General features: G+C 52.2%; 1 protein-coding gene across 1 annotated transcript; it reads right to left on the reverse strand.

The window, feature by feature from the left end:
• Positions 1-129: 129 nt before the first annotated feature.
• Positions 130-8,867, reverse strand: SLC46A1 (solute carrier family 46 member 1). Its single transcript, XM_059998290.1, has 5 exons — positions 8,528-8,867; positions 6,286-7,138; positions 5,088-5,171; positions 2,790-2,946; positions 130-2,253 (listed from the first exon to the last, which is right to left on the reverse strand). The coding sequence occupies exons 1-5, from the start codon at positions 8,753-8,755 to the stop codon at positions 2,196-2,198; spliced, it is 1,380 nt and encodes a 459-aa protein (XP_059854273.1). The 5' UTR covers positions 8,756-8,867; the 3' UTR covers positions 130-2,195.
• Between the last annotated feature and the right edge of the window lie 4,020 nt (positions 8,868-12,887).

A 12,887-nucleotide genomic window follows, 5' to 3' on the forward strand; every position in this document is an offset into this window, starting at 1 on the left:
CAATCAGTCCCACTCCCTCCTGAGGTCCCTCATGGGCAGTACTCAGAGAGGTTGCCCAGCACTGTTTCTTTTTCTGTTTGGCATACTCTCTACTGCTGCCTGCCTCCTGTCTCTCTGGGGAATCACAGCCCAGCCTCCGGGCCCCACCGGAGCAGCTGAAGTGATGAGCCTCCCCTGGCCAGGCCAGTGTGTTCAGGGGCCAGCCTCCCCGGCCGTAACAAACACTGCCCAGATCGCAGCCAGGGCAGGCACCCTGGCCCGCACCTTCCACCTGGGCGTGGTCTCACAGGGCCGGTCCTGAGACAAAGGGCTGAGAGACAGCCTTTCACCCCCCCGCCCCCCAGCCGGCTCTGGCACTGCAGCCGGGTCTGCGGGGTCAGGGTTTTCTGCTTGGCTGGGCTGTAGCTGCTGCTCCCAGGTCGGGGCTGAGTCAGCCTCACCCCACCCCTCTCCAAGACCAAGAATTGCTCATGACCGACCAAGAAACACTCAAAAGTCAAAAGTCCAGCTCCAACTCATTTATCCTTCCCCTAGGTCCATGAATAGAGGCATTCATTCCATTCTAGAATGTATGAGACAGGAAGGATCTTAAAACAGTATTTAATCTAGTGTTTCCTAACTTGTCCAACCATGATCAGACAATTAGAGGCATTGCTGATCTAACCCTTCATAGAGGGCCTTGCTCAAAGCCACACACGAACCAGAGGCAATGCCCGGAGTAGAGCCTGGGCCTGAGGCCAGCCCAGAGCCTTTTTCCTACCACCCTCACTGCTGGGACAGTCAGTGGAGGGGGCCTCTCCTTGCTTGATCTCCCAATGACAGGGGACAGTGAGATGGTAATCTGGAAACAGGCCCAGGCTACAGAGGGCCACAGCTGACCCTAGTTTGCCCTGGGCCACGTTTTACCTGCGTGATTTCTAGCCAGAAAACTGGCTAGCAGGGCAGGTGAGAGAGAATGAGGGTAGAAATACCAGCAGGGGGCCATGCCCTGTGGCCAATTCTGTTTTGAAGAGTCAAGTGTCATCTGATTTGTTTGGGGGCTTATGGCCCTCATCAAAGCCAGTGCCTTAATACCAAATCCCATTCTGCCTTTCAACTTCAGGTCCAGGCTTTCCTAACGCCCTAGAAATGGGCCCCTCATTCTCTGGGGAGTCGGGCCCATCTCCAGGTTCCTGTTGAGCTACAGATGCTCGAGGGATGGTGTCAGCACATGGCCCTGCTGAAATGCCCAGCAATGGGAGGTGTTAGAGGGCTGAGTGGTAACAAAAACTGATTCTGCTTGGTTTGGTGTAGCCAGGAAGACCAGAGCAAGGTGTCTTCAGGGAGTAGATCTCTGACCCTGAGGAATGAGCGGCCAGGGCTCTGCCCGGAGCTTCTCTGCTGACCTGATGCAAGCGTGGCAGCCCTTCGCCTCCCAGCAGCTCCGGAGAAAAGAATGGGCAGTCAGATGAGGACTGAGCTGGCCACGCCCAGTACCAATCCCATGGCAACTCAGGGGCCCCTGTCCCTTCCAGCAGCCACTGCTATCTGACCTACAGTGGGCAAACTAGGAACAGGAAAACAGAAGGCCCCACAGCCCAATGCCTTGGGGGCCGGAAGGTTCATTCCAGGGTGATTATACAGACTTCTTATTATGATTGGCACTGCTAAGCCCAGGGGATTGATTCCCACGCAGAGATAGCAGCACTCTCCCTCCAGGTGGCACTAAGTCCCTCCCACGACCCTCCCTTCCCCCAGAGCTGGCACTGACCAGTGGTACCATATTCATCACTAAGGAGTGACTGGTAGCTGCTTGGCCGTGATCTGAGCACGGTGGGCTGCACAGTTTGGGTTGGAAGCAGAGGTGCTGCCCTCATGCTTCAACTGGTCCCTCCATCAGGACCTCTCCTCTCCCCTGGAGGGTTCTATGTGATTGATGGACTAAAGGGTTAACAGATCCCCATTCCAAATGGCTCCCACACCGCCCGCCCTGAGTGGGACTGTCTGGGTTACAATTCCAGATCCTAGAATCACAGGCAGGCACGGCGTGGATGAGGTGGGGGCCTTGGTCTAGCTTGACCACCTGGGCCAAGGTGAACACTGCCCTTTGAGGGGAGCTGCCGCTGCTGCTGAGGACTGGGACCCAGAGGCGTGTACTTCCAGCTGGTTGGCGTTCACGTTGCTCCTCTCGCCCCCTGCCCTCTGGTCCAGGCAGATCAGGGGCTCTGGGAAAACTGCTGGAATTCAGGGCAATGATTAGCCCTTTCCAGTATCCTGTGAGAGACCAGAGAGAGAGTTCAGATTTAACACGGGGGGACCCTCAACTCCTGGAGAAGTGACACAGGCTTTATCGGATGGGCTGGTCCAGGTATCCCCCTCCCCAAGCTGAGAGGTGGAAGACAATGTCCAGAGACAGAGGGCTCTGGGGGAAGAAACAAGTGGGTCAGGTTAGCATGTGGCCCGGTCACAACTAGCCGAGGAAGCTCTCCAGGCTTCCCTTTAGCACATTTCTGCCACCGTAGTTCCATCTGTAAAATGGGAATGGAGGGGGATGAGGGGAACTGGGTGCGGGAACATAGCCTTGCCAAGAAGCACTGTGAGCCTGACCCTTCCCCTACCAGCCTCTGCCCTGCTACCGGGGAATCGCTCCCAGACGATTAGGCAACCAGCTGCAAGGGGAGAGTCAGGCTGGGACTGAGACACCACAGGGGAAGAGCTCCAGGACTGAGGAGGTTGGAAGGAGGAGGAAGAAGAGGATACATTTAGGGTGAAGGGGTCCATTTTGAGCCTGGGTCAGGGCCCTGCATTACCCAATCAGGACGGCCGGGATGAAGAGGAGGCCAGCTCCCAGGAGGAAAGGGAAGCCTTTCATGAAGTTCAGGGTGGCTGGGTAGAGCGAGTTGAAGATGCCGGAGGCTGTCAGCATGGCCAAGCCATTCACACAGGCCACAGCAGAAAAGAGAGCACCTGTGAAGAAATAAATAGCACACTCAGGAATTTGAAAGACCCAAATGCAAATCCTGACACCACTACCTCGCAGCTGTGTGACCTGGAGCAAGTCACTTAACCTCTCTGAGTGTCACCTTCCTCAGCTATGACTCCTACATCATGTGTTGTGATAAGGCTTCGATGAGGTCATGCATGGAAAGCGCCTGTGCTACAAAACAAATGGCTGTTATTAAACCTCTATATTACAAGTACATGTGATATCTCCTAGCAAAAGTCTGATAAAGTCTGATAAAATGGTTTTAGGTTTATCCCCTTTGGAATCATCTCCTGTTTAGGATAAATTTCTGGGCTAATTCTCAGTTTCAACACTTATCAGCTGTGTGATCAACGAATAAGACACTTATCTTTCTGGGTTTCTGTCCCCCTTCTGTTAAATAAGGATAATACCTTTCATAGATTGTTGGTAACACTATAATCGCATGTAATGCACCTATCACAGGGCCTGGCCCCCTGAAGGCAGGCAGTTAGTAAGAGCTGTTCTTTTCTCCTGTTCCCCTTGGCATCTCTGGGCACAGTGAAGGTGCTAGAAAAATGCTTATTGAGTGAATGAATGAAGGCACATGGGTTCTGAGGATAACAGAACCCATGGTGGGCTATACATGGCACCAGAGTCTCTGCCATCACCAGATCCTACTTCCAGGGCAGATGGGAAAAAGTGGATGAGCCACATGTTTCCGGATTGGGATCTAAGACCAAGAGGCCTGATAAGCTATTCTTTATAGATATGACAGCATGGGACTTCCCTGCTGTCACAGTGGTTAAGAATCCACCTGCCAATGCAGGAGACACGGGTTCGAACCCTGGTCCGGAATATCCCACATGCCACAGAGCAACTAAGCCCGTGAGCCACAACTACTGAAGCCCTTTCGCCCAGAGCCCGTGCTCCGCAACAAGAGAAGCCACTGCAATGAGAAGCCCGCGCACGGCAACAAAGAGTAGACCCCGCTCACTGCAACTAGAGAAAAGCCTGCGCGCAGCAAGGAAGACCCAACGCAGCCAAAAATTTAAAAATAAATAGAATCGATATGCCAGCAGAACACAAATTTTGCAAAATAAGCAACAGCCCAACAAAAGTTGAGATTAAACTATCAGACTGTCAGAGCTCGAAGGGCCTACAGGTGTCATCAAGAGCAATTCACAGGACTTCCCTGGTGGTGCAGTGGTTAAGAACCCACCTGCCAATGCAGGGGACACGGGTTCGAGCCCTGGTCCGGGAAGATCCCACATGCCGCAGAGCAACTAAGCCTGAGCACCGCAACTACTGAGCCTGCACTCAAGAGCCTGTGAGCCACAACTACTGAGCCCTCGTGCCACAACTACTGAAGCCTGTGCACCTAGAGTCTGTGCTCTGTAACAAGAGAAGCCACCGCAATGAGAAGCCTGAACACCGCAACGAAGAGTAGCCCCCGCTCGCCACAACTAGAGAAAGCCCACGTGCAGCAACGAAGATCCAATGCAGCCAAAAATTAATTAATTAATTAAATTTAAAAAACTATAAAAGAACCCCTCCCCCACACACACAAAAAAAGAGCAATTCACATATGTTACAGATGAGGAAACAGGCCCAGATCACAGAGCCGCTGTGACAGAGCCAGGACTAAAACCCAGATCCCCAGATCTGCTGCTCTTAGAAACAGACCTGGGTGTGCATCCTAGTTCCACCACTTACTGAGTGACCTCAGGTGAATCAATTTAACCCTCTGGGCCTCTGCTTCATCGCCACGTGGAGACAGTGAAACCTACATCACAAAGTTGGACACTCTGACCCCAGAGAAGCAGGGAACTCTGGCATCGTCACATCCATTTTACAGATGGAAAAGCTGAAGTCTGGAAAGAGTAAATCCTCTGCTTGGCTTATGCAAAAGAACATAATCGCACGCTGCTGACTGCAAATTCCAACGCTGTGGTCTGAAAATCCAAATCGCTGTGGTTCCCTGCCAGCCCTGGGCGCTGTGACAGCAATGCAGTTGTCTTGGCTACTTATTTCTCCAGGGTGGGAGGGAGGAAGGTAAGCTGCCTCCTGGCCCGTGGCTACCCTCTGCGCAGTTCAGGAAACACTGGGCGTGAGGAGCCAGACACAGGCTCACCCTGATACTCACCCTGCTCTGACTCTCTCACCAGCCTGGAGAGTTTGGCCCGGATGACAGGCGTGACGACCAACGACAGGAAGAGGAGCCCGTACCCTGTGAGGAAAGAAACAATCATCAAGGAAATGGGCTTGGGGAGAGGGGTGCCCAAGTGAGATGTAGCAGAGGTCCTGTATCTACCCCATGAGGGACTCGGATTGGACACAGGAAGAACTTCCCTGACGGGGAAGGAGACAATGATGGGGCACAGCAAGCACACAGTAAATGCAAGTTCCTTTTCCCTTGACATTTAGTTACTCACAGGCTTACACTGTTTCCTTCGTAACCATTTCTCTCCCTTGTGCAACTGTTACCTCCTCAACAAAAACTGCAAACTGCTAAAAAACAGTGGTGCCTGTGAAGTGCATTCACGATGAGGCCCCCCAGGGCCCCTTCAGGGGAAAGGCCCCCAAATCCCAGGGCAATGACAGTGTCTTCAACATCTCTGCACCCCCGAAGGCGTTGAGCCCAGCACCGAGTCCATGGAAGATGCTGTGGGCAGGAGAAAAAGGTACCTGGTCCCCGTCAGCACTGTCCAGGCGAGCGGCCACATTAGGAAATCTGTGATTACAGAATGGCTGACTGTACACATTTTAGGGCTCTATTAAAATAAATCTGTCCATTCAGGAAAGTTAACTTCCTCATTCACAGCTGCCCCCTCCCACCAAAAAAAAAAAGGAAAGAAAGAAAAGAAGAACTAACACAAGCAGGAATTTGATAGCTGCGGTCTGAGAAGACTGGCTTTTTTAAAAACCCAAAGAAGCTGACCAAGGATATTTGAGATAGGTCCTGTGATTCTTATCAGAGAAGTGAGTATCAAGGCATTAATGGCTTGGACTTTGCTTAAGAGCACCAGGAATATAGGCTGTGGGAGGCCAAGGAGTGGAGCAATTAGTGTAAGAGCCATATTTTTGTCTTTGGCTCTATCTTACTAACAATATTTATGGTTGGTAATGTGAATGAATTACTTTGGCTATTGAAGGTCTATATTTTCTGTATAACAAAGATGGCATTTTTATGAGGTTTCTTAGTTGTCTGTCTGTCTGTCTGGGCACAGTGATGTTTCCGAAGACATGGGCATGAACTACATTTGGCGGCAGCAGGTGGCCAGTCCCCAGTTTTCACCCAGCAATTCTGAGACAAACGGTCCCTGAACCCACACACACTTTACCTGTGAACATGAGGGGTGTAATGGTAGCAAATGCAAAGACCACCATCCCCATGATGTTGAAGGCCAGACCGATTTCAGCCACCCAGGTGTCGGCCAGGCAGTACTGCAGAAGCCGCAGGCCCAGCAGGCTGGTGAGGTATGGGAGGTGCTGAGCCGCAGAACCGTAGCCAATCAGCCTAGAGTCCCAGCAGAGGGGTGTGCTCAGCTCATAGAGGGTCAGGATGTCCTGGGCCCCAAGGTGTACAGTGATCACCACGAAGATGGCCAACGAGTACAGGGCTAAGTGCTTCCTGGACTTCTCCGGGGCCTGGGTCACATAGAGCTGGACGATGGATCGGTGGTGACGGAGTGTGAAGAGCCGGGCGGGTGTCGCCTCTTTCACTGTCTCACCAAAGCAGAATGCTGCATAGAGAGTCATGGCAATCAGCACGGCCAAGGCCAACCAGAAAGGGTTGGCATAACCCTGCTCCTGGAGCCAGTTGCCACCAATGAGACTCGCCAGCATCCCTGCCACCCCGATGCACGCTTCCAGCAGGGCCATTCGGATGGTACGGGTGCGGCTGGAGCTGACGTCTGCCACGGAAGCAAAGCCAGCAGCCAGGAGGCCGCTGAAATCGCCGAGGAGGGCACAAAGGATGCGGCCCAGCACGAAGTAGCCAACGTGGAGCTGCAGCTGTACCACAAAGATGGACAGCACGGTCTGGAGCAGCAGGCCGAGGGAGGCCAGCACCAGCAGCGGGCGGCGGCCCACACAGTCACTCCAGGCACCCAGCAGGGTGGACGAGAAGAGTCCCACCAGGAAGCCGCCCATGTTCATGTAGAGGGTCCAGTGGGAGGTAAGCGTCTCCACTTTCTGCGGAGGCAAGAGTCTTATTACCGGGGTGCCGTTCCTCACTCTGGGCTGCCCATCGCCCACACCATCACCAACCTGGGAGATACAGGGATGAGGACTTTCTCTGGAGCCCTAAACCTCAGAGAATTTTAGTACAACTCTTAAAAACTGACACTGGAGGGGTATGGGAAATGGGCAAGATCCGTTCTCTTACTTTTAGCACTGTGAATGAAAACTGTTGCCTGCCGCATCGGCAAACAAAGGATGCTGCGGCCATCGAGCCCTCAGCCACTACTGCCACCCCTGATGCTGAGCCCTGATGTAACTCAGGATGGAGACAAACAGGCTGCCGACAGCCAAGTCCTCAGCCACTGCAGCCAGCCCCAAGTACAGACCCAGGATGGGACAGAACAGGATACTGGCTCTAGAGAGCGAAGGTGCATATCAGAGGAGTGATTTCAATAAGCCCAGGCTCCTGCATCTTCCCTTACTTAGAAAAGTGCTAAATTCATTGACTCGTGGGAATTCCCTGGTGGTCCAATTTTTAGGACTTGGTGCTTTCACTGCTGGGGCTGGGTTCAATCCCTGGTTAAAAAACTAAGAGCCCACAAGCCAGGTGGTGCAGCCAAAAAAAAAAAAAAAAGTCCAGTAACTTGAGATGTCTGGTTTTCCTCAATTAACAGTAATCTTTTGATGTTCCAACTACCTGGTTTTTATTGCAAAACTCCTATATATCCTGGCGCCTCCCTTACCTCTTGGGAACAGTCCCTCAGAGCTATCTCAGAGACTGCCTCCCGGGCCTGAGTCCTCAGAAAGTCTGCCAAATAAAACATAATTCTCAACTTTCAGTTTGTGCTTTTTTTTTTTTTTTTAATTTATTTTTGGTTGTGTTGGGTCTTCATTGCACGGCGCGGTCTTCTCACTGTGGTGGCTTCTCTTGTTGCGGAGCACGGGCTCTAGGTGCGCGGGCTTTAGTAGTTGTGGCACGTGGGCTCAGTAGTTGTGGCTCGCAGGCTTCGCGGGCTCTAGAGCGCAGGCTCAGTAGTTGTGGCGCACGGGCTTAGCTGCTCCGCGGCATGTGGGATCTTTCCGGGCCAGGGCTCGAACCCGTGTCCCCTGCATTAGCAGGCAGATTCCCAACCACTGCGCCACCAGGGAAGTCCCTCAGTTTATGCATTTTTTTTCAGTGGACACCCTCTTTTGTTAACCCTCAAACTCGCTTTACCTAGATCAACTTTAAGCATCCCCGCAACGCATTTCTCAGTCAAGCCCCAACTTTGCTCCGGCCCCGCCCACCACCTAATATCCTAACCCACTGGGCTGCCCCCAACCTTTACGCAGGCCCCGCCCATTCCGCTGCCCCCAGGGCCCGCCCCTGGCACGCTCCTCGCTTCTCCCCGCCGCCCCTACCTGCGCGGTGGGGTCCACGCTATGGTTGGTGCAGCTGCCCCTGTCACGAGTGCCGTTGTAGCCAAGGTCGGCACTGAAGCGGTGCCACAGGTACTGCGTGGTGACCGGGCCCTGCAGGACCAAGGCGAAGTTGGCGAGGAAGATGAGAGGCTCCACGCAGCCGCGGCACAGCACGGGCCCGGCGGGCCAGGCGCGGGGCTCGCACCGGGAGTTCGCGCGCCCCTCCATGCTGAGTTGCCGCTAGGCTTACAGCTCGGCTTTCTGCGCCTGCGCCCAACGTCTTTTTTTTTTTCTTTTCTTTTTTTAAGCCTGGTGGGGCGGGGCCAGGAGTGGTGGGCCCCCTTCCTCTCGGCCCCTCCCTCTCTGGGCTGGGGAGGGGAGGCGAGGGACCCCGTACCCCTGGTCTACAGAGTGACCTGAACTGCAGACCGTGCCAGGATACAGCCCTGCACTCCTCAGGCGCAGAACACCCATAACAGTAACAAGAATATCAATAATTAACATTCATTGATCGCTTATTATGTGCTGGGCACTGTACTAAACTCTTAAGTGCATTAATGTCCCAACGACTCTATTGGCTAGATGTTATCAAGGATCTCAATTGACTCAGGAAGAAACAAGGACATCGGACACTCAAGGCTGAGCTAGAAGAACACACGACTTTTTTTTTTTTAATTAAAAAAAAAATTTTTTTTTGTTTATTTTCGGCTGCGTTGGGTCTTCGTTGCTGCACGAGGGCTTTCTCTGGTTGTAGAGAGCGGGGGCTTCTCTTGTTGCGGAGCACGGGCTCTAAGCGCGGGGGCTTCAGTAGTTGTGGCACTTGGGCTCTAAAGCACAGGCTCAGTAGTTGTGGCACACAGGCCTAGCTGCTCCACAGCATGTGGGATCTTCCTGGAACCAGGGATTGAAGCTGTGTCCCCTTCACTGGCCAGCAGACTCTTATCCACTGCGCCACCAGGGAAGCCCAAGAACACATGACTTCCGATGTCTATGCTGATGTTCTGCGCTGTGACAGGGGCGACTCAGTGGATAAGAGTGCAGCCTCCAGCTCTACTGCCTCAGTTCCATCACCTAGGCCCCGCTACTATCTCGGACATGCCACTTAGCTCTTTGTGCCTCCACTTCTTCACCTTTAAAATGGTGGTGCTAATAGAACCTGCCTCAAAAAGTTGCTGTGGAAAAAGCGTCTGATACATTGTAAGTGCTGTTGTTGTTGTAAACAGGCTGTCACTTGCTCCCCTCCTGCCACAGGATCTTTCCCTGGGAAGCTTATCTTGTTTCTGGGGCTGGGGCCTGGCTCTGCAGTGCCCTTGGAGGAGCAGAGGAGGAGGAGAAGAAGGTGGAGGACCTGGGAGGCCCTTAGGTGTGGGCTTGTGCTCCCTGGTCCTCCTACTATAGAAATAGGGGCATAAAGCAGTTGGATCTCCTGTCTGGGCCAGTTCTATTGCCGGTAAAAGGGAACGGTATTACTTGGCTTTCTCCCTTATCAGTGCATTTGTTGAGTGCTCCTTGTATGTCAGGGACAATGCCTAGGGGAGGCTCTGGAAATCAGCCATTAGCCGCTGCGGTCCCCCACCATCCATCCACCCACAGTGCACCTGAGGGAAATTCTGTGCTTTGGACACCGCCCCTAGGTAGTTAAGAGACACATCTGAAGAAAAAATTCAGTCACCCTAGATTCCTGTGTCTTCCCAAACATAGAAAAGTACTCAATCATTAACTTAAGATGCCTGTTCTTTGTGGTTAGCAGTAATCTTGTTATGTTCGACTAGGTGTTTTTCTTTCCATTGGGTGGGCGACTGCAGTGGCTAACGGCTTGATCCTTGTAGAACTGGAATGACAGGCAACATTTTATTTCTTTACACTGTTGTGTTTCCAGAGCCCCTCCCACCCCCCCAGCATGGTCCCAGACATACAAAAAAATTTTATATATATATCCCGGCTCCTCCGTTACCTCTTCGGAACAGTTTCTCAGAGCTCAGTGAGAAACTGAATAAACTCAACTCACAGCTCTTATGTTGTGCATTTTTTTCAAGTCGACTGCAGTGAGGAAACAAAGCCCTCAACCAGGCCCTGAAGTTTCTAGAATGGTCGGGGAGAGACATCAAAGAATCCTATTAGGGCTTCCCTTGTGGCGCAGTGGTTGAGGGTCCGCCTGCCGATGGAGGGGACACGGGTTCGTGCCCCTGTCCGGGAGGATCCCACATGACGCCCAGCGGCTGGGCCCATGAACCATGGCCACTGAGCCTGCGTGTCCGGAGCCTGTGCTCCGCAACGGGAGAGGCCACAGTGAGAGGCCCGCGTACAGCAAAAAAAAAAAAAAAAAAAAAAAATCCTACTAAGATTTCAACTGCGGAAAGACCTTTAAAGGAGAAGAGCGTGGGACTCTGAGGGCACTAATTCAGAAGACTGGCCTGGTCTGGAAGGAGCGGAGCCAGGAAAGGCTGCCTTCCCTGACAAGGGGGCAGCTGAGTGGATTTCTGGAGGCAAGCCTTGTGCCATGACCCACAGGCCTGATTCTTGGGGTGGTGAGAGCTCCGTTTCTGGCCATCATGGCTGTGCATGGGCTTGTTGCTGGCTTATTGACTCTCCCCCCTCCCCTGAGCCAAAAGGAGTCCGAGCCTCAAACTAGGTAGATGCTGGCTAGATACCAGTGGACTGAAGGATGCCCAAGCTCCCCACAGCCATCACCACCCTGTGGTCTTCCTAGAGACAGGAAATGGCACATTAAACATACAAGCCCCTGGGTTGGCTCCCTCCCCTCCCTCCCCGCTACCTGTACAAAAGCTTGGCCCAGTTAGGTCAGCTACAGTGAGGAAGGGGTGCCCAGCTGAAATCTTAGAATCATTTCCTAGATAAAGAACTAAGACTGAGAGATGGAAGGCCAAGGTCCATCTCTGGGAATGGGACAGGGTGTGGCTCGTCCCAGAGCTGGAGTCTGCGGTGCCCACGTGGCGAGAAGCCCCTTCTAACCAATAAAATAAGAATATTTGCAAGGCAGGACGAGAACATTTTTAACCATAAAATTCTCTCTCTGCCCATTTGAGCCACCACCCCCTCCCTTTAGTGTGCAATGAGCAGCTGTATGATACATTAACTAGATCCCTTGAGAAGACACAGCAATGCCTAGTCACCCCCCGCCCCCTGAAAAAAAAAAAAGCAGTTTTCTCCTGGCACAAGCAAGGTAACTCTTTAGGAGACATTTCTTTCTCAATCCTGTAAAGAGGTCAAAATAACCCACTACTCGCCTTCTTGGACTATGGAAACTGTCAATATGTTACTTTGATGTAGAACCTTTTGTCTCAAAAGCTTCTATAACAGGTAGAACAGTCCTCAGAGCTTTCTGAAAGACTGTCTCCCAGGTTACAATCCTCAGACTGGTTTTTTTTTCTTCTTTCTCTTTTTAAAATATTTTCAACTCTTCTAATATAAACATGCATTTTAGTCATGGAAAATATAACATTAAAAAAATCTGATGTTCTCCTACTTTAAACCTAACCTGGCTCTGTTGGCAGAGATCAACTTCATGTCCCTTGGTATTCTGGTTTATTTTTTTTGGCCATGCCAGGAGGCTTGTGGGATCTTAGTTCCCCGACCAGGGATCAAACCTGGGACCTCAGCAGTGAAAGCGTGGAGTCCTAACCACTGGACTGCCAGGGAATTCTGCCCCTTGGTATTCTGGAGACATCAAAAGGAGCTGACTCGGGCTTCCCTGGTGGCGCAGTGATTGAGAGTCTGCCTGCCGATGCGGGGGACACGGGTTCGTGCCCCAGTCCGGGAAGATCCCACATGCCGCGGAGCGGCTGGGCCCGTGAGCCATGGCCGCTGAGCCTGCGCGTCCAGAGCCTGTGCTCCGCAATGGGAGAGGCCACAACAGTGAGAGGCCCACGTACCACCAAAAAAAAAAAAAAGGAGCTGACTTTCCTTGAACCAGGCACTGTGTGGGGGCATTACATATTATCTTATTCAACCCTCACCACAACTTTATGAGGTAGGTACTATTATTTTCACAGATGTCATATCTGTGGCTTAGAGAGATGCAGGGAAAAGTCCTCCCCACCCTGGGTATAGGTTTCCTTCTCCCTCTTCCCACTCCAGTGTTTTCTGGATCCCAAGCCTTAGTATATGTTAGTCCTTTTGCCAGGAATACCCTTCCCACCTTGCTTGGCCTAGTCAACTCCTATTCATCCTTCAAGACCCATCTCTGGACCGTACTTCCAGGCAGAATTAATCATTGCTTAGTATGTGCTTCCACAGGACTGTATTCAGACATCTAATCCTGGTTTTAGACATCACCTGGTTATAAGTACGTGTTCACAGGATTGTCTCTTCCCAACTCCTACCCACATCCTGCCTCCAG

This window comes from Delphinus delphis, chromosome 19 (genome assembly GCF_949987515.2).
Source record: "Delphinus delphis chromosome 19, mDelDel1.2, whole genome shotgun sequence".
NCBI classification, from domain to species: Eukaryota; Metazoa; Chordata; class Mammalia; order Artiodactyla; family Delphinidae; genus Delphinus; species Delphinus delphis.